General features: G+C 39.2%; 1 protein-coding gene across 1 annotated transcript in view; it reads left to right on the forward strand.

The window, feature by feature from the left end:
* The first annotated feature begins 10,348 nt into the window (after window positions 1-10,348).
* The window catches only part of IPO7 (importin 7), a 57,759-nt gene continuing 46,470 nt past the window's right edge, over window positions 10,349-21,637 (forward strand). The window contains exon 1 of the mRNA XM_047691497.1: window positions 10,349-10,585. Within this exon, the coding sequence (XP_047547453.1) occupies window positions 10,502-10,585 (84 nt within the window). The 5' untranslated portion in view covers window positions 10,349-10,501. The remainder of the gene's footprint in view (window positions 10,586-21,637) is intronic.

Raw genomic sequence — 21,637 nt, forward strand, 5'->3', positions numbered from 1 at the left:
TGTTTTCTAAAGTTTTATTTATTTATTTGTCAGAGAGAGAGAGCAAATAAGCATAAGCAGAGGGAGGAGGAGAGGGAGAAGCAGACTCCCGCTTGAGCAGGGAGCCCAATGCAGGACTTGACCAGGACCCTGGGATCATAACCTGAGCTGAAGTCAGATGCTTAACCAACTAAGCCACCCAGGTGTCCCTGTACCCCTATGTTTATTGCAGCATCATTTACAATAGCCAAAATATGGAAGCAACACAAGTGTCCACTGATAGATGAGTGGATAAAGAAGATGATAGATAGATAGATAGATATCTCAGAAGAATAATACTCAGCCATGAAAAAGAGGTGAATACTATTGCCATTTGCAACAACATGGATGGATCTAAAGGGTGTAATGCTAAGTGAAATAAGTCAGTCAGAGAAAGAGAAATAAAAGGATTTCATTCATATGTGGAATTTAAGAACCAAAACAAATGAACAAAGGAAAAAGGAGAGAAAAAAACCAGACTCTTAAATTTAGAGAACAAGCTGGTGGTTACCAGAAGGGAGGAGGGCGGGAGGAATAAGTGAAATAGGTGAAGGGGATTAAGAGTACACTTATTGTGGGGCGCCTGGGTGGCTCAGTGGGTTAAGCCGCTGCCTTCGGCTCAGGTCATGATCTCGGAGTCCTGGGATCGAGCCCCGCATTGGGCTCTCTGCTCTCTCGGGGAGCCTGCTTCCTCCTCTCTCTCTGCCTGCCTCTCTGCCTGCTTGTGATCTCTCTGTCAAAAAAAAAAAAAAAAAAAAAAGAGTACACTTATTGTGATGAGAACTTAATAACGTACAGAACTGTTACATCGCTGTATTGTACACCTGAAACTAATGTAACACTGTACATTAATTTAAAAAAAATAGTACAGAGAAACCCTGTGTACACTTCACCCAGTTTCCCCATTATATCTTAAGTAGCACAATATTAAAGCCAGGAAAGTGACATTGGTGCAATGAATGTACATAGTTCTATATCATACTATAACACACATAGATTTGTGTAGCTACTGCTGCAATCAAGATAATGTTATTACCACATTGCCACTGTGCTACTCCCTTCATACACAACTTCTTTTTCCCCCTTCTCCATCTCTAACCCTTGATAACCACTAATTTGTTCTCCCCTTATATAATTTTATCATTTTACCACTATTGATTTTTTAATTGACTTTATGTTTTTAGAGCACTTTAGAAAAAGTGAACAGAACATACAATGGGTTCCATTTGTCCCTTCACCTCTCCCTAGATAGTTTCCCCTATTATTAATATCTTTCATTGATGTGGTACTTCTATTATAATTCATGAACTGATACTGATATCGATATATTAGTAACAAAAGTCTATCATCTACATTAGGATTCACTCTTTATGTTGTACATTCTATGGGTTTTGATAAATACATAAGACCATATAGTATCCACTGTTACAGTATCATGCAGAGTAATTTAACTACCTAGATATCCTCTGTGCTCCTCCTATTCATCTCTCTCTCCATCCCTTGAGTCCCTGCCAAACACTAATATTTTCACTTTTTCCATGGTTTTGCCTTTTCCAAAATGTCATTTAGTTAGAATCATAAAGTATGCAATCTTTTCATGTTGGCTTCTTTCACTTAGCAACATACACTTAAGGTTCCTCTATTTTTTTGTGGTTTGATAGGTCATTTCTTTCCATTGCTGAGTAATATACCATTGCATGAACATCGTGGTTTATTTATCCATTCACCTGTTGAACAATATCTTGGTTGCTTCCAAGTCTGGCAATTATGAATAAAGCTACCATAAACATTCATGTACAGATTTTTGTATGGAAATATGTTTTCAACTCATTTGGGTAAGTACTAAGGAAAACAATTGCTGGATTGTGTGGTAAGAATATGTTTAGTTTTGGGGCACCTAGGTGGCTCAGTCACTTAAGTATTTGGCTTTGGCTCAGGTCATGATCCCAGGGTCCTGAGATGGAACCTTTCTTTGGGCACCCTGCTCAGCGAGGAACCTACTTTCTCTCCCTCTGCTGCTCCCCCCCCCCCCATTTGTGCTCTCTCTCGCTCTTGTTCTCTCTCAAATAAACAAATAAAATCTTTTTTAAAAAATATTTTATGTATTTATTTGACAGAGATCACAAGTAGGTGGAGAGGCAGGCAGAGAGAGAGAGGAGGAAGCAGGCTCCCCGCCTAGCAGAGATCCCAATGCGGGGCTTGATCCCAGGACCCTGGGATCATGACCTGAGCTAAAGGCAGAGACTTTAACTCACTGAGCCACCCAGGTGCCCCTAAACAAAATCTTAAAAAATAATATGTTTAGTTTTGTAAGAAACTGCCAAACTTCCAATGTGGCTGTACCATTTTGAATTGTCACTAGCAATGAAAGAATTTCTGTTGCTTCACAGTCTCAACAGGTTTTGGTGTTGTTGGTGTTTTTGACTTTAGTTGTTCTGATAGGTGTATTGTGATATCTCATTGTTTCCATTTGCAGTTCTCTAACGATGTATGATGTTGAGCATCTTTTCATATACTTATTTGCCATCTGCATATCTTCTTTGGTGAGATGTCTGTTCAAATTACCACTTGTTGAGTTTCCTGTACTCTGTGTTCATGGCTTGTGCTAACTGCTTGGTATATATGATCTTACAACAATCCAATGATAGAAATACTATTGTTCTATTTTACAGAATAGAAAATTGAGGACTTTAGTCATGTCAAAGCTAAGAAGTTAAAGAGTATCTCTCTCTCTCTCTGTCAATGTATATAATAGAGTATAACTAAGCCATTTAAAAAAAATGAAATCTTGCCATTTGTGTAACATGGATGGACCTAGGGGACTAGGCTAAGTAAAGTAAGTCAGAAAGAGAAAGACAAATACCACATGATTTTACTTATATATGGAATTTTACTTATATATAGAACAAAGTAGAAATATTCTCATAAATACTGAGAACAAGCTAGGGGTTACCAGAGGGGTAGGAGTGGGGGAATGAGTTAAATAAGTGAAGAGGATTAAGAGATACGGACTTTCAGTTATAAAATAAATAAGTCAGGGGGATAAAAAGTACAGCATAGGGGAAATAGTTGATAATATTGTAAAAACTTTGGTTACAGATGGTAGCCACACTTTATCATGGTGAGCATTTTGTAATGTATATAATTATCAAATCACTATGTTGTACAACTGAAACTAATACAATATTGTATGTCAACTGTACTTAAATTTTTAGAATTCTATCTGCAAAGGAGAAAACATTAAGGAGAGAACTAAAAATAATAATAACAAAGTAAAAATTTAGTGTACGTCCCCCCCAAGGTCTAAATAGTCCTATTCTATTAAAACTTATATTCATAATTCAAAATTTTTTCCAGAAAGAAAACTCCAGGGCTCAGATAGTTTCACTGCTGATTTCTACCAAATATTTAAAGAAGAAATTAAATGCCAGTTCTACACAAATTCTTTCAGAAAACAAAGACGGAAGAAGTGTATTTTAGGAGACTAGCTTAACTTAATATTAAATTAGGTAAAGCCATTTAGGAAAAGAAAACTACTGACAAATACCCCTCATGAAGATGGGTACAAATCGCCTCCAAAAAATTAGCTAATTGAATCCAGCAATATATAAAAATGCCTTTTAATGTTAATATATTATGACCAAGTGAGGTTTATTTTAGGAAAGCAACATGTAAAAAAATCTATTAATATAATTCACCATGGGGCGCCTGGGTGGCTCAGTGGGTTAAAGCCTCTGCCTTCAGCTCGGGTCATGATCCCAGGGTCCTGGAATCGAGCCCGGCATTGGGCTTTCTGCTCAGCAGGGAGCCTGCTTCCTCCTCTCTCTCTTCCTGCCTCTCTGCCTGCTTGTGATCTCTGTCTGTCAAATAAATAAATAAAATCTTAAAAAAAATATATATATAAAATTCACCACATGAACAGAATAAAGAAGAAAATGCATACGATGGTATCAATAGCTCTAGAAAAAACATGTGACAGAATTCAACGTCCTGTTCATGTCAAAAATTCTAAGAAAACTAGAAATGAAAGGGAAACTTTTCAACTTGGTAGAAAGACTCTATGAAAACTATATGGCTAAAGTATGGGGAGAAACTAAAGCCATTTTGAAATGCAGAAGATCTAATTATATGCACAGGAAATTCTAAAGAATTTAGAAAAAAATACTAAAATCAGTAAGTTAACTTAGCAAGACTGTAGGATACGGTCAAAATACAAAAAATCAATCGTCTTTCTAGATATAAGCAAAAACAGTTAAAAATAATGAGTAATGAAGTAATATATTTAAAAAACAATTTGAAATGATACATATATTACATATAACATGAAATATTCAAGGATACATTTAAGAAAATATGTATGAAATCTATGCACTGCAAACTAAAAATATTGCTGGGAGAAATTTTTTAAATTTCCAAATAAATGGAGAGATAGACTATGTTCAAGGAACAAAACACTCAATATTGTTAAGATGTTAATTTTACCCAAGCTGATGTGCAGATTCTTTTTAAGATCTTATTTTTAAGTAGTCTACACACCCAATGTGGGGCTCAAATCCACAACCCCAAGATCAAGAGTTGCACCCTCCACCAACAGAGCCAGTCAGGTCCCCCTGGTGTGTAGATTAAATGCAATATCTATCAAAATCTCAACAGACTTTTAAAAAAAGATTTTACTTATTTATTTGAGGGAGAGATTGTGCGGGTGCACACAAACAGTGGGGTTGGGGGACGGGAAGGGCAGAGGGAGAAAGAGAGGCAGACTCCCTGGTGAACAGGGAAGCGGGGGTTCTATCCCAGGACCGTGGGATCATGAACTGAGCCTAAGGCAGACACTTAAACTGAGCCACCCAGGCGGCCCTCAACAGACTTTTAAAAAAATTTAATTTAATTTATTTAAAAAAAGATTTTATTTATTTATTTGACGGAGAGATAGAGTACAAGTAGGCAGAGCGGCAGGTTGAGGGAGAGGGAGAAGCAGGCTCCTCCCTGAGCAGGAAGCCTGATGCGGGACTCCATTCCAGGATGCTGGGATAGTGACCCCAGCGGAAGGCAACTGCTCAATGGACTGAGCCACCCAGGCGCACCTCAATAGAATTTTTTAAAACTGGAAATTAACAATCTGAATTTTCCAAATGTATTTTGAAATGCAAATAACCTAGAATAGTTTAAACAATTTTGAAAAGAGTAACAAAGTTGGAAAATTTACACTACTTGACTGTAAGACTTACTAGAAAGCTACATTAATCAAGACACTGTGATATTGACATAGACAGATAAATAGATCAATGGAACAGAGTAGAGAATTCAAACACAGAACTACACGTATTTGGTCAATTAATTTTCTGCAAAGGGGCCAAGGTAATTCAATGGTCAAGGATAAACTTTTTAAAAAATTCTGCTGTACTAACTAACTGGATATCCATATGCAGAAACAAATAACTTCAACCCTACCTCCATCACATACACACACACACACACACACACACACACACACACCTCTCTCAAACTGGACCATAGATCAAAACATAAATGCTAAAACTACAAGATTTCTAGAAGAAAATATAGGAGAAAATCTTTTTCTTTCCTTCTTTCTTTCTTTCCTTTTTTTAAGATTTTGTTTATTTATTTGACAGAGAGAGACAGAGAGAATTCTCACTTGAGAACACGCACACACAAGCAAGGGGAGTAGCAGGCTGAGAGAGATGGAGAAGCAGGCTCCCTGAGGAGCAGGAAACCAGGAAAGCTGGATATGGGGCTCAATCCCCAAACCCTGGAATTAAGACCTAAACCAAAGGCAGATACTTTACTGACTGAGCCACTCAGGCGCCCTCAGCAGTTTCTTGTAAAGTTACATATACAATTAAAATACAAATCAACCATTCCATTCTTCGCTATTTACCAGAGAAATGAAAACATATATCCACATTCAGATTTGTACATGAATGTACGTATCAGCTTAATTCACAATAGCAAAAAAACTATAAATGACCCGAATGTCCAGCAATGGATGAATGAATAATTGTTGTATATCTGGTAATGGACTGTCATTTAGCAAGGTGGGAACTGTTGATACCCTCAACATCATGGAAAGAAAACCGGACACAAAAAGCACTTACCTCATGATTCCATTTATATGAAACAGTAGGAAAGGAAAATCTAATTGATAGTAACAGAAAGCACATCGGTGGGCATATGAGGCACAGAGCTGAACACATTAGGATTAATCGGGAAGGGCTGATGGAAACAATCTATATGTTGATTGTGGTAGAGTGACATGAATGTATAACTTTGTGAACCTTCATTGAATTTTAAGTAAATAATACTTTGATGAAGTTGATCTTTAAAATTGTTTATGTGGTTTAGGGCATGAACTCCAATTTTGTGCAAGTCAGTGTATTTAAAAGAAATGCAATAAAGAATGGTCTTCATTCAACAATTTCTGTACGACATTGTCTTTTACTTTTTCTTGCACGTACTAAGCTTTACACACGTACCTACCAAGCTGCCGAATGTGCAGAACCACAGCTGCCAGGAAGGATGCTCTGAAGAAAGTCCTCCTTTCCTCACCTTCTATAACTCTCCTTCCTTGCCCTCTTACTTTCCTTTCTCCTCAGTCCTTGCCTTAAAATACCAATAACAATTTACTTTTGTTCTGAGCTTTTTAATTACAAAGCACTCCCCAACCTCATTTGATTCTCAGAATAATTTTGGGAGCCTAGGTAGGATTATTTAACACTTCACAGGAACAACAACAACAACAAAAAAGAGGGCTAGTGGGATAAAAGTTTTACTCAAGGCAACACAGTTGGTACATGGCTCAGAACATAATCAATCACTCTTTTTTTTAGCTTCCTTGTCTTTTTTTTTAACCCCCACCTTTTTTTTTTTCTTCCACTGTGGTCCCAGGAGTTAGCAGACACTGGGAAAGGATATTGCACAGGAAAACTTGTTTTATTTGTTTATTTTTAAAGTAAACTCTACCCCCAAGGTCAGGCTTGAACTCACTACCCCAAGATCAAGAGTCCCAAGCTCTACTGATTGAGCCAGACAGGCACCCTAACCCCTACATTTTGAATTGTTTGGAGTAAAAATCTTACCAAGGTGTAAAAATGAATTTCATTTAGTTACAAGTATAATGATAACCATTATTGAAAAAATTAAATTTCATGAAAAATTTTGTCTGAAATATTTGGGTTGTCTGAAATAGGCCTAACAAAAGATATATAGGATGTGAAGCTTCAGTAATTGTGGAATGTCTTTACAAAATTCAGTCATCTCAGACACATCCGTCTAGGTCTTAAGATACCTTTGGGTGCTAGATATTTATCCTCAAGGCCTTATCACTGGTATTCATCTACAAAAGCCTCCAATGGAAGTTTGTAAAGAGAAAATTGATTCTTTTTGTTTCCTTATACTATAGCTGTATGGTCACGCCCCGAACCCTCCTTTCCTTTCATATCTGCAGAAGATATGCCTTTTTTCTGTATGAACAACAGAACCATCATTCATAAGATTAGTTAACCAAGTCACCCCTACATTGTTCCTTACCTCTGTTTTTGTCCAATTCCATTCCAGCTCAAAATTATTTTATACTTTTCTGAATTCCTCAGACTAATCTTGCCGGAGAAGGTATTTTATCTTTATTGGCTATCGTGGTACTAGGAATTGGGATTGAGCAATGAGATAAAAAGTTTATCTACTGATGTTTATACTGATCTAATGTGGCAGTTTTTTCTTTAATCTTCACACATTTATTTGTTGAGCACATGTTCATTTCTGTGTTTGCCACAAAGAGATAGACATGGTCTCTGTCCTGGAGGAGCTCACATCTGTATTTCCAGTCATATAAGTAACATCCTCTCTGTCACTTGCTTGACAAAAAAATAATAAACCTACAAATAAGTTGGGTATACTAATCACCCGGCAGTTAACCTTTTGAAGGGTCCTGGAGCCAAGTTCCTTGTGTGGATAAAGGAGCTCTGGCTCCCCAGATGGTATCTAGCATCCTTTGGGCTCTATCTGAAGCATGAGACACAAGCCCCACTTCAGCTTTAGATCTGCAAAACTTGCTGGTTCCAGTTCCCAGTACTATAGCTTAAAAACCCTATTTTCCCACTACTACTTCTTTTCCCTTTCAGTTTCAGGGAAAGGGAAATAACATTTTTTTTTAAAGATTTTAGTTATTTATTTGACAGGCAGAGATCACAAGTAGGCGGAGAGGCAGGCAGAGAGAGGGAAGGAAGCAGGCTCCCTGCGGAGCAGAGAGCCTGAGGCAGGGCTCGATCCCAGGACCCGGGATCATGACCCGAGCTGAAGGCAGAGGCTTTAACCCACTGAGCCACCCAGGCACCCCAGGAAATAACACTTTTGGAGCACTTTTATACATTGTGCTATGCTATAATTGTCACAATTTCATAATGTACAAGTCAATTCTGGAATCTAAAATAGATAATGTAGTAGTGCAAAGAGGACTGGCTTTGGAATCATGAAGATTGAGGTTTCAATTCTGGCTCAGCCACCAAGTCATCACTAGCTCATTTATTCCTTTCTTCATTTATTCACTAAAATATTTATTGAACTCTTAGCAGACATTTAAGCTTCATGATGGGAGATAAGGATACAAAAGTGAATAAAACATCATCCTTATTTTTAAGGCTCTCATAATCAAGGGATGTGTAGGGAGAGAAAATTGTTTTTTTCTAAGTTTATTTATTTTTAAGCAATCTCTAGGTGTAGACCCAATGTGAGGCTCAAATTCAGGACTTCAAGATCAATAGCTCATGACCCCAAGATCAGGAGTCGCATGCTCTTCCTACTAAGCCAGTCAGAAGCCCCAGGGAGAGGAAATTCTTAAACAGATTGTATCAGTACACTGACAGAGCTAACAACAGGTTATATTATGGAATTTTTATGATCTTTCACAATTTAAGTAGCTTATATGAGCCTTTGATTCTTCATTCATAAATTAGGAATAATTATATAAACCTCACTTCTAGGCACAATGGTTGGCATATAAGAGATATTAATATTACAAAGTCCATTATTCCAGGGAAAGGCTTTCTTGCGCCCCGTTCTCCTTTCTGCAAACTGAAAACAATAAGTGACCTTTTAACAAGTTGCATTTGAAGATTTATGATTAATTTCACATAACTATGTTTATATAACCTTATTACAATGATGACAAATATAAAAGGGAATTACTCAAAATCTCACCATCCTAGAAAATCAATTGATTTTATTTGCCAGCTTTGCTTCCCACTTTTTGTCCATGTTACAAAGCCATAGCATCACACACATAACTTTTTGTGTTGTTACAATGTATATAATATTTGTAATTTTTAATGGCTGTGAAATATTTAATTGATCGAATTCTTTTAATTTGCTTGACAATCCCCATATTGACTTTTTTTTTTAAAGATTTTATTTATTTATTTGAGAGAGAGAGACAGTGAGAGAGAGCATGAGCGAGGAGAAGGTCAGAGGGAGAAGCAGACTCCCCGTGGAGCTGGGAGCCCGATGCGGGACTCGATTCCAGCACTCCAGGATCATGACCTGAGCCGAAGGCAGTCATCCAACCAACTGAACCACCCAGGCGTCCCCCCATATTGACATTTTTCTTGAAAGGCAGAGTGATTCAGTGAAGAGAATGAAAACTTTCGAAACAGAAACATCCTAGGATTTGAAATCCTGGGTCAGCTTCTTAGGAAGTGAACTTGGGCAAGTTATTTAACCTTTCTGAAACTGTTTAACTGTTTTAAAGAAGGTGGGATTCTAATAGGGATTATGTCTTATTCTGCATTTACAGGTGATTTATATAAAGTTCCTAACCAAAATCTGGATACTCAATAAAAACCCTCTTAGTATTTGGTTATCATAAATATGTAGTGTTATGATATCTTTCACACATAAATCTCATTTAATCTTTTGTGTTATTTTCTTAGGATAAAGTCTCATGAATGGTAATTCTTGGGGCAAAGATTATGAGCATTTTTATGGCATTTATAAATACATCTCAACTGCTTTCCAGAAGATTACCTTCAATTACAAAGCTACTAGCAATGGATCGCATCATACATTGCATCAGATTCACTTCACGGTCACTATAGGTATATTATTCTGGGAAACTTTTTGCGAGCTGGGAATGAGCCAGAGGGCTTTAATTTTTTTCTTGCAGTTTGAACATTTTTCCTTTTTGAAAAACAAGACTGGTCTGTAGGAGAGACAGTTCAGGGCCACGTGGGCTGCGTAAAGCTCTCGTGGACTACATCTCCCAAGGTGCCCCGCGCGCGCGCCGACAGGAAGTGTCTGGAGCATCTCCCGCCTCCACGCCGAGGCGAAGAGGTTCTATCCGGGGCCTTGGCGCTTCTCTTTCCTTTCGCGCCGGTTGCCGCTGCGGAGCGCGGCGGGTCCATGTGCGCAGTGAGCGGCGCTATTCCTGGCCCAGTAGCACCCGAGCCCCGGGTTTGACCGAGTCCGCGCTGCGATGGACCCCAACACCATTATCGAGGCCCTGAGGGGCACCATGGACCCAGCCCTGCGTGAGGCCGCGGAGCGCCAGCTCAATGAAGTAAGGACGCCGGGCGGGCGGCTGACTGTGGCAGGCCGAGCCCTCTGGGCCTGGCCAGAGGCGCGGACGGCGTCGCTGAGGGGCCCAACTGGAGGGGTGGGGCGGGGACCTGACTGCGAGTGCCACGCCAGAGCTCCTCAGGCTGCTGCGGTGGTGGTGGCGGCTAAGGCAGCCTTTGCGTCGGATCCTGAGTTGGGCCTCTGGCTGCGGTCAAGGCATGAGGAGCCGGCTGAGGGCGAGGCGGGCGTGACGGGCTGGACACATGGCTGGCTTGGGTGGCCGGCCGCCCTCTGGCTCATTCCCAGCTCGTTCCTCGCGCCCAGGAGGGGGCGAAACTCACTGGGAGGTTTTTCAGACGTTTCCGGGAGCAGTCTCGCTGGCGCCGGGGTCGGAGGGGCTCCTGGGAATGCAGAGCCGGTCCTTTGGGGGTTTCGCCTGTCAGCTTGTCACTTCAGTGGGCTGATCCGTGATCTGCACAACTTTCTTCTCTGCGACTGAGCGGCCAGGGAAAGCTTTGAGAGGCAAGCCCTCGCCGCTTGGGCAGGGTTAGGGTAGTGCGGGCTACCTATATCAGTCTGATTCACTGTTCTACTCTGCTAATGCCTCAGTCGGGGAGGCAGGGCGATGTAGTAGAAAGTGTCAGGTGAAGTGCACCCTTCTAGGTAGAGCTGAACCACTAATTTTCTTGACTGACCTTGGACAAGTCACTTAACCTCTTGATGCTGAATTTCTCCCATTCATAAAATTAGGCCACAGGGTTGCTGTGACGGTCAAAGTGAGACAGTGTAAAGCAGGGTGACTTGAAACGTGCCAAGCTCCTTATCAGCTTGCGGAGGATTGGTTCCCTTTTCCCCCTTTATTTTCGGGGGACCACCCTTTGGAAAACAGCCGTAATATGTGGGGTATATTATTGTACTATCTTCGGTTTCATGGTTTGTTTCTAAATTTCTGCAACTTTTTATATTTCAATGAGTATTTTAAAGGCATCTTAAAAGGACCCCTGTAATTTCCTATGCCAGTTAATAATTGTCTTTTGGTATCCCACTGAGTCTGCAAGCTTTAGTGAAGTTCAGTGTACATTTATTTTTAAATGGAAAAAGAAGCCCCTCTTTAAGGTAGAAATTCAGTTATTTTAATGCTCCTCTTATCTAGTAGGAAACTCACTTAAAAACATTATTTGTATTGACTTTACAGAAGCCACAGGAGTTATTCCTAATTGGACATCTTAAATGTACAGTGCTCTTTTTAGAGATCTCTGCCGTCAAGGAACTTATATTTTAAGACTACCCACAGAGTTTAGACAAATTAAGTGTAAAGTTGTTTTAAAATAAAAAGTTAAGGGGCGCTTGGGTGGCTCAGAGGGTTAAGCCTTTGCCTTCAGCCTCAGGTCATGATCTCAGGGTCCTGGGATCGAGCCCCACGTTGGGTTCTCTGCTCAGCGGGGAGCCTGCTTCCTCCTCTCTCTCTGCCTGCCTCTCTGCCTGCTTGTGATCTCTGTCTGTCAAATAAATAAAATCTTAAAAAAAAAAAAAAAGTTGTCTTATATATACATAAATGCAACTGTCATTAGCTCAACCAAGAGTGATAATTCAAAAAAATTTTTTAAAGATTTTATGATTAAGTAACCTGCACCCAACATGGGGCTCCAACTTACAACTCCAGGTTGGTGAGTCCCATGCTCCACCCACTGAGCCAGCCAGACCCCAGGCCTCACCCCCCATACTCAATTTTTTAGGCTCAAAGTCACCTTGGGAGGAGTTTAGATTTCTTTTATATAAAATAATGTGCTGAAACAAATTGCTCTTTTGAACCATTATGAAAATATGGAGGGAGTTATGGATCACTTTTTATTTTGATTTGTGATACAGGTTAAGATGAACATTATTTTGTTCATGAAGTATTTATAGATGTGTAAGTTAAGGCACCCTAAAAGTTTAGTTACAGTGATTTCTACCATGATTTTATTATTCTGACTAAACATGCTGTGTGTAATAATTTTAAAAATTATTTGAAAAAAGAGTTGGTTCCCTTGTAGAAAAATCTGAAATTCCTTCATTCCTCAAGCGGGTATTGAATGTCTAGTTATATGCACTGATATCTTGTAATTGAGACCTGGAATAAATACTTAACAAGCTGATCTTTAGAAGATGAATAATCAAAATAGTATTCATAGCATTTTTTTGCTTAACTCTTAAGCTTCTGTTAGGGTTTTGGAATACTCTGGAATAGTGAACACTGCTTTTCTGTCAAAGAAAATTTTGTGGTCTAGCCTGTATTTCTGTGATTGTTAGCTGTTTACATTTTGCAAATTTCTTTCAATTATTCCACCTTAACTTATTAGTAATTTTCCTAAGGTAACTTTTCTTTTTTCTTTTTTTAAAATTTATTTATTTATTTGACAGTCAGAGATCACAAGTAGGCAGAGAGGCAGTCAGAGAGAGAGGAAGGGAAGCAGGCTCCCTGCAGAGCAGACAGCCCGATGCGGGGCTCATCCCAGGACCCTGGGATCACGACCTGAGCCGAAGGCTTTAACCCACTGAGCCACCCAGGCGCCCCGGTAACTTTTCTTTTAATTAGAATATCCTCAGCTCTAGTCCTCATTCTGTTTTAATGAAGTGCTTCCATTTGAACACTTAACTTGCTTTGACTTATTTTGTGGCAGAACCTTGATTTAAGAAATAGATCCCATATAAGTGTTGAAGAAGCTTGACTGAAGTAAGAATGAGGAAGTAACATTTTTATTTCCTTCAGGCTCTTCTCGCTTTGTATAAGACAGGATGAAGCAATCATTCCATACTGTTTTTATTCGATGAAATTATATTTTGGTTAACTTAGTTAAAAGAAAAAGATTACTGAATTTGAGTAAATCTCTTCAGCTAAGTGAAGTAATCACTAGCTGTAAAAATTATAAATGTTATCAAAGTATTCTAGTGCAAATAGTTAAAAACAAAGTGCTCTGCTCTTGCCTCACAGTGATTGCACTTAACTGTTCCATCTGTTTGGATCCGCTTTTAGTCAGTGATCTCCCAGACTTGATCTATCATCATTTAACTTCCTTCATATCACTGAGGAGTTCCCCTGACTACAACACGCTAGACATTCTACATCTCTCTTCATTTATTTTTCTCTGTAGCACTAGTTTATCATACATATTTTATTCTCACTAGTATAATTTTAGAGTTTTATGAGATGAGGAATTTTTGTCTTGTTACTGTAATTCTTTGATTTGTCAGTATTAAGCCTTACTTAATTATAGCAGATAATAATATAGGCTTTAGCACTGTTATACCACCCCCCAAATCAAGGATTTTTAGATTATTTATATATTTTTAAATATTACATATAGATAAAATTAAGAAAGTTCCATTAGACTGCTGGAGACCACAGTAAGAACTCTCTTTTTGGCAGCTATTTTTTAGATAAATTTTAGTATTAGGGCACCTGGGTGGCTCATTCAGTTGAGTGTCTGCCTTCAGTTCTAGTCATGGTCCCAGGGTCCTGGATCGAGCCTTGCATTGGGCTCCCTGCTCAGCAGGGAGGAGCCTGCTTCTCTCTCTCACTCTGCCTGCTGCTCCTCCTACTTTGCCTCTTCTTAAGAAATAAAATCTTTTTTTAAAAAAGCTGAATTTTAATATTCCCCACTGACTTACTACTCTGTAGCATAGCATGAATTTTGTTCCTTTTTTTCCCTAATGCTGTTAACATTTTTTGATCGCGTTGAAATATCTTCATGTAATAAGCTTTGCCTCAAACACTGGAGAAAACCAATAAGAAGTACAAGCTTTCTTGGAAATAAAATTGAAAACCGCTTAGTTATTTGATTTTTTTTTTTTTTTTTAACTATGAAGCATTCTGTACTAGCTAGGGATGTTAGGAAAGTTATTTAACTTCTAAGCATCATTTTCCTTATGTACAAAATAAAAATAGTAATAGTATATGTGTCATAGTGTCTTGTAGGTTAAGTGAGATGCATGTAAAAAATTCAGCAAAGTATTTGGCACCTACTAAGTTCTCTCCAGATTATTTGAATCACGCGTAAGTGCCCATTGATTAACCCATCTACCATGCCATACATTTTATTTCCTGTCTCAGTCTAACTGTAGTAGTTGTATATTTCTGTGGAAAACAATCAGCACTAATGGAGAAAGAACATAAGTGCCTATTTAAACAGTGAGATCATTAGTAAGTAGCTTATTGTAACTTGAAAATTGGCACAATTATAAGCACAATGCCTGGCACACTATGGACTCTCAGTAAATATTTGTTGCATGCAAAGAGAAGTAAAGAACTTGTATAATATTAGAAATGTCTTTCAGTCTTTAGAGTTGTGTACAGGAATCTCATTTGTCACTTAAATTATATACTTTGAGATTAATTGACTTCTGTATATCTTGAAGTACAGTTTTAAAAAATTGGTTTTTGGGGCGCCTGGGTGGCTTAGTTAAGTGTCTGCCTTGGGCTTGTGTCCTGATCCCAGAATCCTGACTGCTTAAGGCAGGGTTCTGGGATTGAACCCTACATGTGGCTCTCTGCTCAGCAAGAGAATCTGTTTCTCCCTTTCCCTCTGCTCCTGCCCCTGCTTGTACTCTTTCTCTTGGTCACTATCTTTCTTAAATAAATAAAATCTTCAAAAAAAAGTTTTTTGTTTTTTGTTTTTTGTTTTTTTTTTTAAGGAAATCTGAAATCTATGGCATTTGGTATTCATTTATTCAACATTAATTGTTTATTATGTTTCCAGAGACTGCTACTTCCTACTCTCACTCAGAAATACTTGTTTCTTTCTAAGATGAAGTTAAGACATCTCTAAAGACTTTGGGAGATTATTATAACAGACATAGTCTCTGCATTCTTCCTGCTTTCACTACCCGTGTTCTCAGTGGAAACCTTCTATACAAACCTTTGCTCCTGCTGCCCACCCCTCCTGTTAAGCTCTTAGCACCTAAAACTAAAAGTTTTCCTATTCAGGGGGACCTGGGTGGCTCAGTGGTTAAGTATCTGCCTTCGGCTCAGGTCAGGATCCCGGGATCGAGTCCCGCATTGGGCTCCCTGCTCTGTGGGAAGCCAGCATCTCCCTCTCCCATTCCCCCTGCTTGTGTTCCCTCTCTTTCTGTCAAATAAATAAAATCTCAAAAAAAGGGGGGGTTTCCTATTCACAAATCTCATTAATCCCATCTTTTTTTTTTTTTTTTTTTTAAGATTTTATTTATTTGACAGAGATCACAAGTAGGCAGAGAGGCAGACAGAGAGAGAGAGGGAAGCAGGCTCCCTGCCTAGCAGAGAGCCCAATGCGGGGCTCGATCCCAGGACCCTGAGATCATGACCCGAGCTGAAGGCAGAGGCTTTAACCCACTGAGCCACCCAGCCGCCCGCCCCTCATTAATCCCATCTTAAATGCTATCTTTTCCTACTCTGACCTTCTATGATACTTGTAAGCTGAAAGTTCATACCTTTTTAACACCTAGTTTTATGTGTTCCTTAAATTTTAACTATTTTTATTTGAACTAGATGATTGCTCTCTTTTCTACTCTAAAAGTTCATGGACTTTGAACTTATCTGTAATAGGAATAAAATCAGTAGATGAAGATTTTTTTTAATTAACTGAGAATGGACACTAACAACTAATTGTTTCTGATTCTTTTCTTTTTTTTTTTTAATATTTTATTTATTTATTTTACAGAGATTACAAGTGGTCAGAGAGGCAGGCGGGGGGGTGGGGGAAGCAGGCTTCCCGCCAAGCAGAGAGCCCGATGCAGGGCTTGATCCCAGGACCCTGAGATCACGACCCGAGCCACAGGCAGAGGCTTAACCACTGAGCCACCCAGGCGCCCCGTTTCTGATTATTTTCAAATATTTTAAAAATATTTGCCTATCATGTGGCAGATTCTGTCTTTATGCCGGGGATCTGATACTGTATACAAGACAGAGTCCTCTTTCTCAACAAGTTTACATTTGAACTGAAGTTTTAAATGTAATGTCAGGAGAGGGGCCTGGGTGGCTCAGTCAGTTAAGCGTCTGCCTACCACTCAAGTCATGAACCAAGGACCGGGATGGAGCCATCCCTCAGGCTCCCTGCTTAGCGGGGAGTCGGCTTCTTCTCTCCTCCGGCCCCTCTACCCTCATTTGTGTGTGCTCTCGCTCTCTCTTACTCGCAAATAAGATATTTTTAAAAAATATAATGTCAGGAAAAATTTTTTTGAAATGTTTATTCTGAATAACAGTTCCCAATCTGGTTCTTCTTTTTTTAAAAAAACTTAATTAAATTTGATTAATTTATTTTTAAAGATTTTATTTATTTATTTGACAGAGAGAGACAGAGCCAGAGGGAACACAAGCAGTGGGAATGGGAGAGGGAGAAGCAGGTTTTCCCGCTGAGCAGGGAGCCTTACGTGGGGCTCAGTCCCAGAATCTTGGGATCATGACCTGAGCCAAAGAAAGACCCTAAATGACTAAGCCACCCTGGTGCTCTCCCCCAACCCTTTTTTTTTTTTTTAAATTTCAGAGAGGGAGACAGAAGGGGCAGAGAGAGAATGAGAGAGAATCTTAAGCCAACTGGTGCTCAGTGCAGAGCCTGACACAAGGTTCAATCCACAAGGTTCAATCTAATGACCCTGAGATCCGGACCTGATCTGAAACCAAGAGTCGGGGCACTTCACCGACTGTACCACCCAGGTCCCCTTGGTTCATTTAATAGCAAATGTCTTTATGATAGGCACTGAGCTAGGTGGTTAATAGAAAGTATTCATGATTTCCTGCCTTTCTGGCGTTTCATAGTCAACACAGCCTTCACAAATGCATGTGGTTGGGACTTATAATAGAGCTGTGTGTAAGTTTTAGATGAGGAGATTCTTAAATTTGACTTTGCTTAAGGCAGCTTTGATCTCAGCATCAGTATTCCTTCCCCTCTTACACTTGCAGCAAGAAAAATGCTCTAAGTAGAATTAGGAGGCTTACCTAGGAGCCTTTTAAACCTTCAGTTCCTAAGCTTAATGTGCTATAAAATGGTTATGTAGGTAGAAAAGCTGCTCACATGCTTTATATGACAAAGTAAGTGGTCTTAGCTTTGCTAAGTTTCTTGATACTTTGTGTTTACCTTTTAAATTCATAAACTACCTAAGTCACTTCTAGGATTTTCACAGATGATTACAATTACTACTGTAAGTGATACATTTTACTTATAAGTGATAAAGTTGATTTTTTTTTTTATTAAAGGACCTGTGAAATGTTCAGTTAATAAAAATGTTAGGTCTGGAGAAGTGCAAAATGATGGCATTTTAATAGTACAATTTGGCATGTCTAGAAATTCAGCAAAATATTTATGAGAATATAATGTATATTTAACATTCCTTAATTAGGAATATCCCTAAGTAGATACTGTTTTGAACTTGGGAGAGGGAAAGTCCCTGGATACTTTGGCTGTTACACAGAAGTTATTCAGTGACATAGCATGTGAAAGATCTGAAAGAAAGATAATCACTGTATTAATATATTTATAAGAAAATTTCTTTTTCAGATACAGTATACTATTATACTATACTAGTATACTATAAATACTACTATTATACTATTATACTATTTTACTTATTGTTTGCTTCTGTCATTGGCGCATTAGTGATGAGTTTGATTTAAAGTGTGTTTTTTCTTTTGGTTACTAAAGTAATTTGCTTTTGTTTTTGTTTTTTAAAGATTGTATTTATTTATTTATTTGTCAGAGAGAGCAAGGGAGTGCACAAGCAGGCATGGGAGGCAGAGGCAGAGAGAGAAGCAGGCTCCCCACTGAGCAAGGAGCCTGATGGGACTCGATCCCAGAACCCCAGGATCATAACCCGAGCCAAAGGCAGTGGCTTAACTGACTGAGCCACCCAGGCATCCCTGTTTTTTTTGTTTTTAACTAAAGTAATTTGTAATTAAGAAGTTATTTTAGGGGTGCCTGGGTGGCTCAGTGGGTTAAGCCTCTGCCTTCGGCTCGGGTCATGGTCTCAGGGTCCTGGGATCGAGCCCCACATCGGGCTCTCTGCTCAGCAGGGAGCCTGCTTCCCTTCCTCTCTCTCTCTGCCTGCCTCTCTGCCTACTTGTGATCTTTGTCTGTCAAATAAATAAATAAAATCTTTAAAAAAAAAAAAAAAGAAGTTATTTTAAACTCCTTGGTTGAAAAGCATTTAAGTATTACCACTATTTAATGAAAAGCTGGAAGACATAATGAAAAGCCTCAAGCCTGGCCCTGATTCTACCGCTGTGATGATTTAACCTCACTATGCCTAATATTTTGTGTAGATAAAATTGGGATAGTATTGTCTTTGTCATATTATTTTTATTTATTTATTTTTTTTAAGATTTATTTATTTGAGAGAGGCAGCACACTAGAGGTTGGGGGAGACAGAAGGAGAATCTTAAGCAGACTTTGTCAGCTCAATAATCACACTGAGATCACCATCTGAGCTGAAACCAAGAGGCAGATGCTTAACCAACTGCCCCACGAAGGCGCCCCTGTCTTTGTCAAATTCCTTAGTACAACAGAAAAGTTAGAAATCACTTTGCTCTTGAATTATCTGGTTATATTCATTGATGTACTTTGATGTCACAGTTATGCCTCTGTTTTTCCTTATAAATAGTGTAAAGTACAGTAGTAATTGAAGCTCTCTTCGGTTGCATTCCAATGGAGAGAAATATTAAAAAGTTACTTCTTAAAGAGTAGCTATAAAAGATACTGACATTAGGTAATTACATTGAAAAATGTGGGTCCAGAGGGGAAACATTGGAGAAAAACATGACTTGAATATTAAGTCGGATTTGAGGGAGCTGGTAAACATCAGATAGAAAATGTATAGCAGGCAATAGGGAATATGGAATTGAAGGTTAGGAGGGAAATCAACAATGAAAAAGTTATTTTTCTCAGTAAATTAAGAGGAAGGGAGTATGATCTAGAGGTGTAGGATGGACTGGAGGGCTTCACAGTTGGCCATGCCCATTTTTGGAACTTGGAGAAGCAGGAAAAAGGAGAATTGTGCATAAAAGTAAGAGGAAGAAGGGCGCCTGGGTGGCTCAGTTGGTTAAGCAACTGCCTTCAGCTCAGGTCATGATCCCAGGGTCCTGGGATCAAGCCCCACAAAAGACTCCCTGCTTAGCGGGTAGCCTGCTTTTCCCTCTCCCTCTGCTGCTCCCCCTGCGTATGTGCTTTTGCTCTCTCTGTCAAGTAAACAAAGTATTTTTTAAAAAGTAGGAAACAAGAAAAGGAATTTTAAGTAAAAAGGTTGGTTGTGGGTAATTTAGTTTTCTTTTTACTTAAATGAATTTCATAGATTTTTCTACTAGTAAACATGAATTACTTATGTAATAAGTAAAAAGCTATTAGAAAAAGAAAGGGTTATTAATATTTCCAAATGAGTGGGGGTTAAAGCAGAATGAAGACTTTGGAGGGAAAGCTTTTAAAATATTGGTAACCTTGGAGAAAGCAATTTTCTGAATACAGTGTTAGAATGCTGGAAAGGGAATGGGAATAAGACTGTAGGTTAAAGGCATAGTAGGGTCAGGGGAAATTTGTTTATGTATGTGTATTTTTCATCTTTTTCTTTTGTAAAGTTAGACATATTTTGGGGAGTGGGGAAAGGCTGTCCATGGAGTAGTTTTTCAGGCCTATTACTATGTGGTAATAGCTTTCTACCTGTCATGTTTTATAGTCATATACCCAGAATTACATCCTTGATACTGCTTTAAGACCTTATCTTCCAGGATGCCTGTGTAGCTCAGTCCTTAAGCATCTGCCTTTGGCTTGGTCATGATTCCAGGGTCCTGGGATCAAGCCCCACATCGAGCTTCCTGCTTAGGGGGAAGCCTGCTTCTCCCTCTTCCACTCCCCCTGCTTGTATTTCTTCTCTCACTGTCTCTCTGTCAATTAAACAAATAAATAGAAATTTTTTTAAAAGACCTTATCTTCCTTAACTGATTGTGTAAAAAAAAATTTTTTTAAGATTATTTATTTATTTATTTGAGAGAGCTGGAGCGAGAGACCACAAGCAGTGGGGAGTGGCAGAGGGAGAGGGAGAAGCACAGTTCCCACCTAGCAGGGAGTCTGATGCAGGATGGGATCCCAGCACCCTGGGATCTTGACCTAAGCTGAAGGCAGACACTTAAGCGACTGAGCCACCCAGGTGCAGCTGTGTAAAAATTTCAAAAAAAAGTACCAGTTACTAGATTGTGATGTGGTCACAATTTACCTATTTTTGTCTTTCATTGTTGTCTTTCATTCTCTTAATAATCTTTTTTTTTAAGATTTTTATTTATTTATTTGACAGAGAGAGAGAGATTACAAGTATGCAGAGCAGCAGGCAGAGAGAGGGGGGAAGCAGGCTCCCTGCTGAGTAGAGAGCCCAGTGCTGGGCCCGATCCCAGGACCCTGAGATCATGACCTGAGCGGAAGGCAGAAGCTTAACCTACTGAGCCACCTAGGCGCCCCTCTTAATAATCTCTTTAATATAACCCATAGTTTGGGATGCCTGGGTGCCTCACCAGGCAGAGGGATAGGGCAGATTCCCTGCTGAGCAAGAAGCTGGGTGCAGGACACAATCCCAGGAACCTGGGGTCATGACCTGAGCTGAAGGCAGACCAACTGAGCCACCCATGCGTCCCCACAATCTAATTTTGGAATATTTTCATTATCCCAGTAAGATCCCTCCTTCCAATTAATTAATTAATTAATTAATTAATTTATTTATTTATTTATTTTAAGATTTTATTTATTTGAGATAGAGTGAGAGTGAGAACACGAGCCGGGGGGCGGGGGTTGGCAGAGGGAGAGGGAGAAACAGGCTCCCCACTGAACAGGGAGTCCAACTCAGGGCTTGATCCTAAGACCCTGGGATCTTGACCTGAGCTAAAGGCAGACACTTCACTGACAGAGGCATCCAGGCACACTAATCCTTCCTTCCAGTTTAATCTCATATCCCAGGCCTAGGTGATTGCTAATCTACTTTCCCTCAGAATTTTAAGAATCTCATGTCTGATATTATTACTTTATGTCCATTTGTTACTTTGGGAGAATAGAAGGCATTAGGGATT

Source organism: Lutra lutra, chromosome 10 (genome assembly GCF_902655055.1).
Source record: "Lutra lutra chromosome 10, mLutLut1.2, whole genome shotgun sequence".
Classification (NCBI taxonomy): Eukaryota; Metazoa; Chordata; class Mammalia; order Carnivora; family Mustelidae; genus Lutra; species Lutra lutra.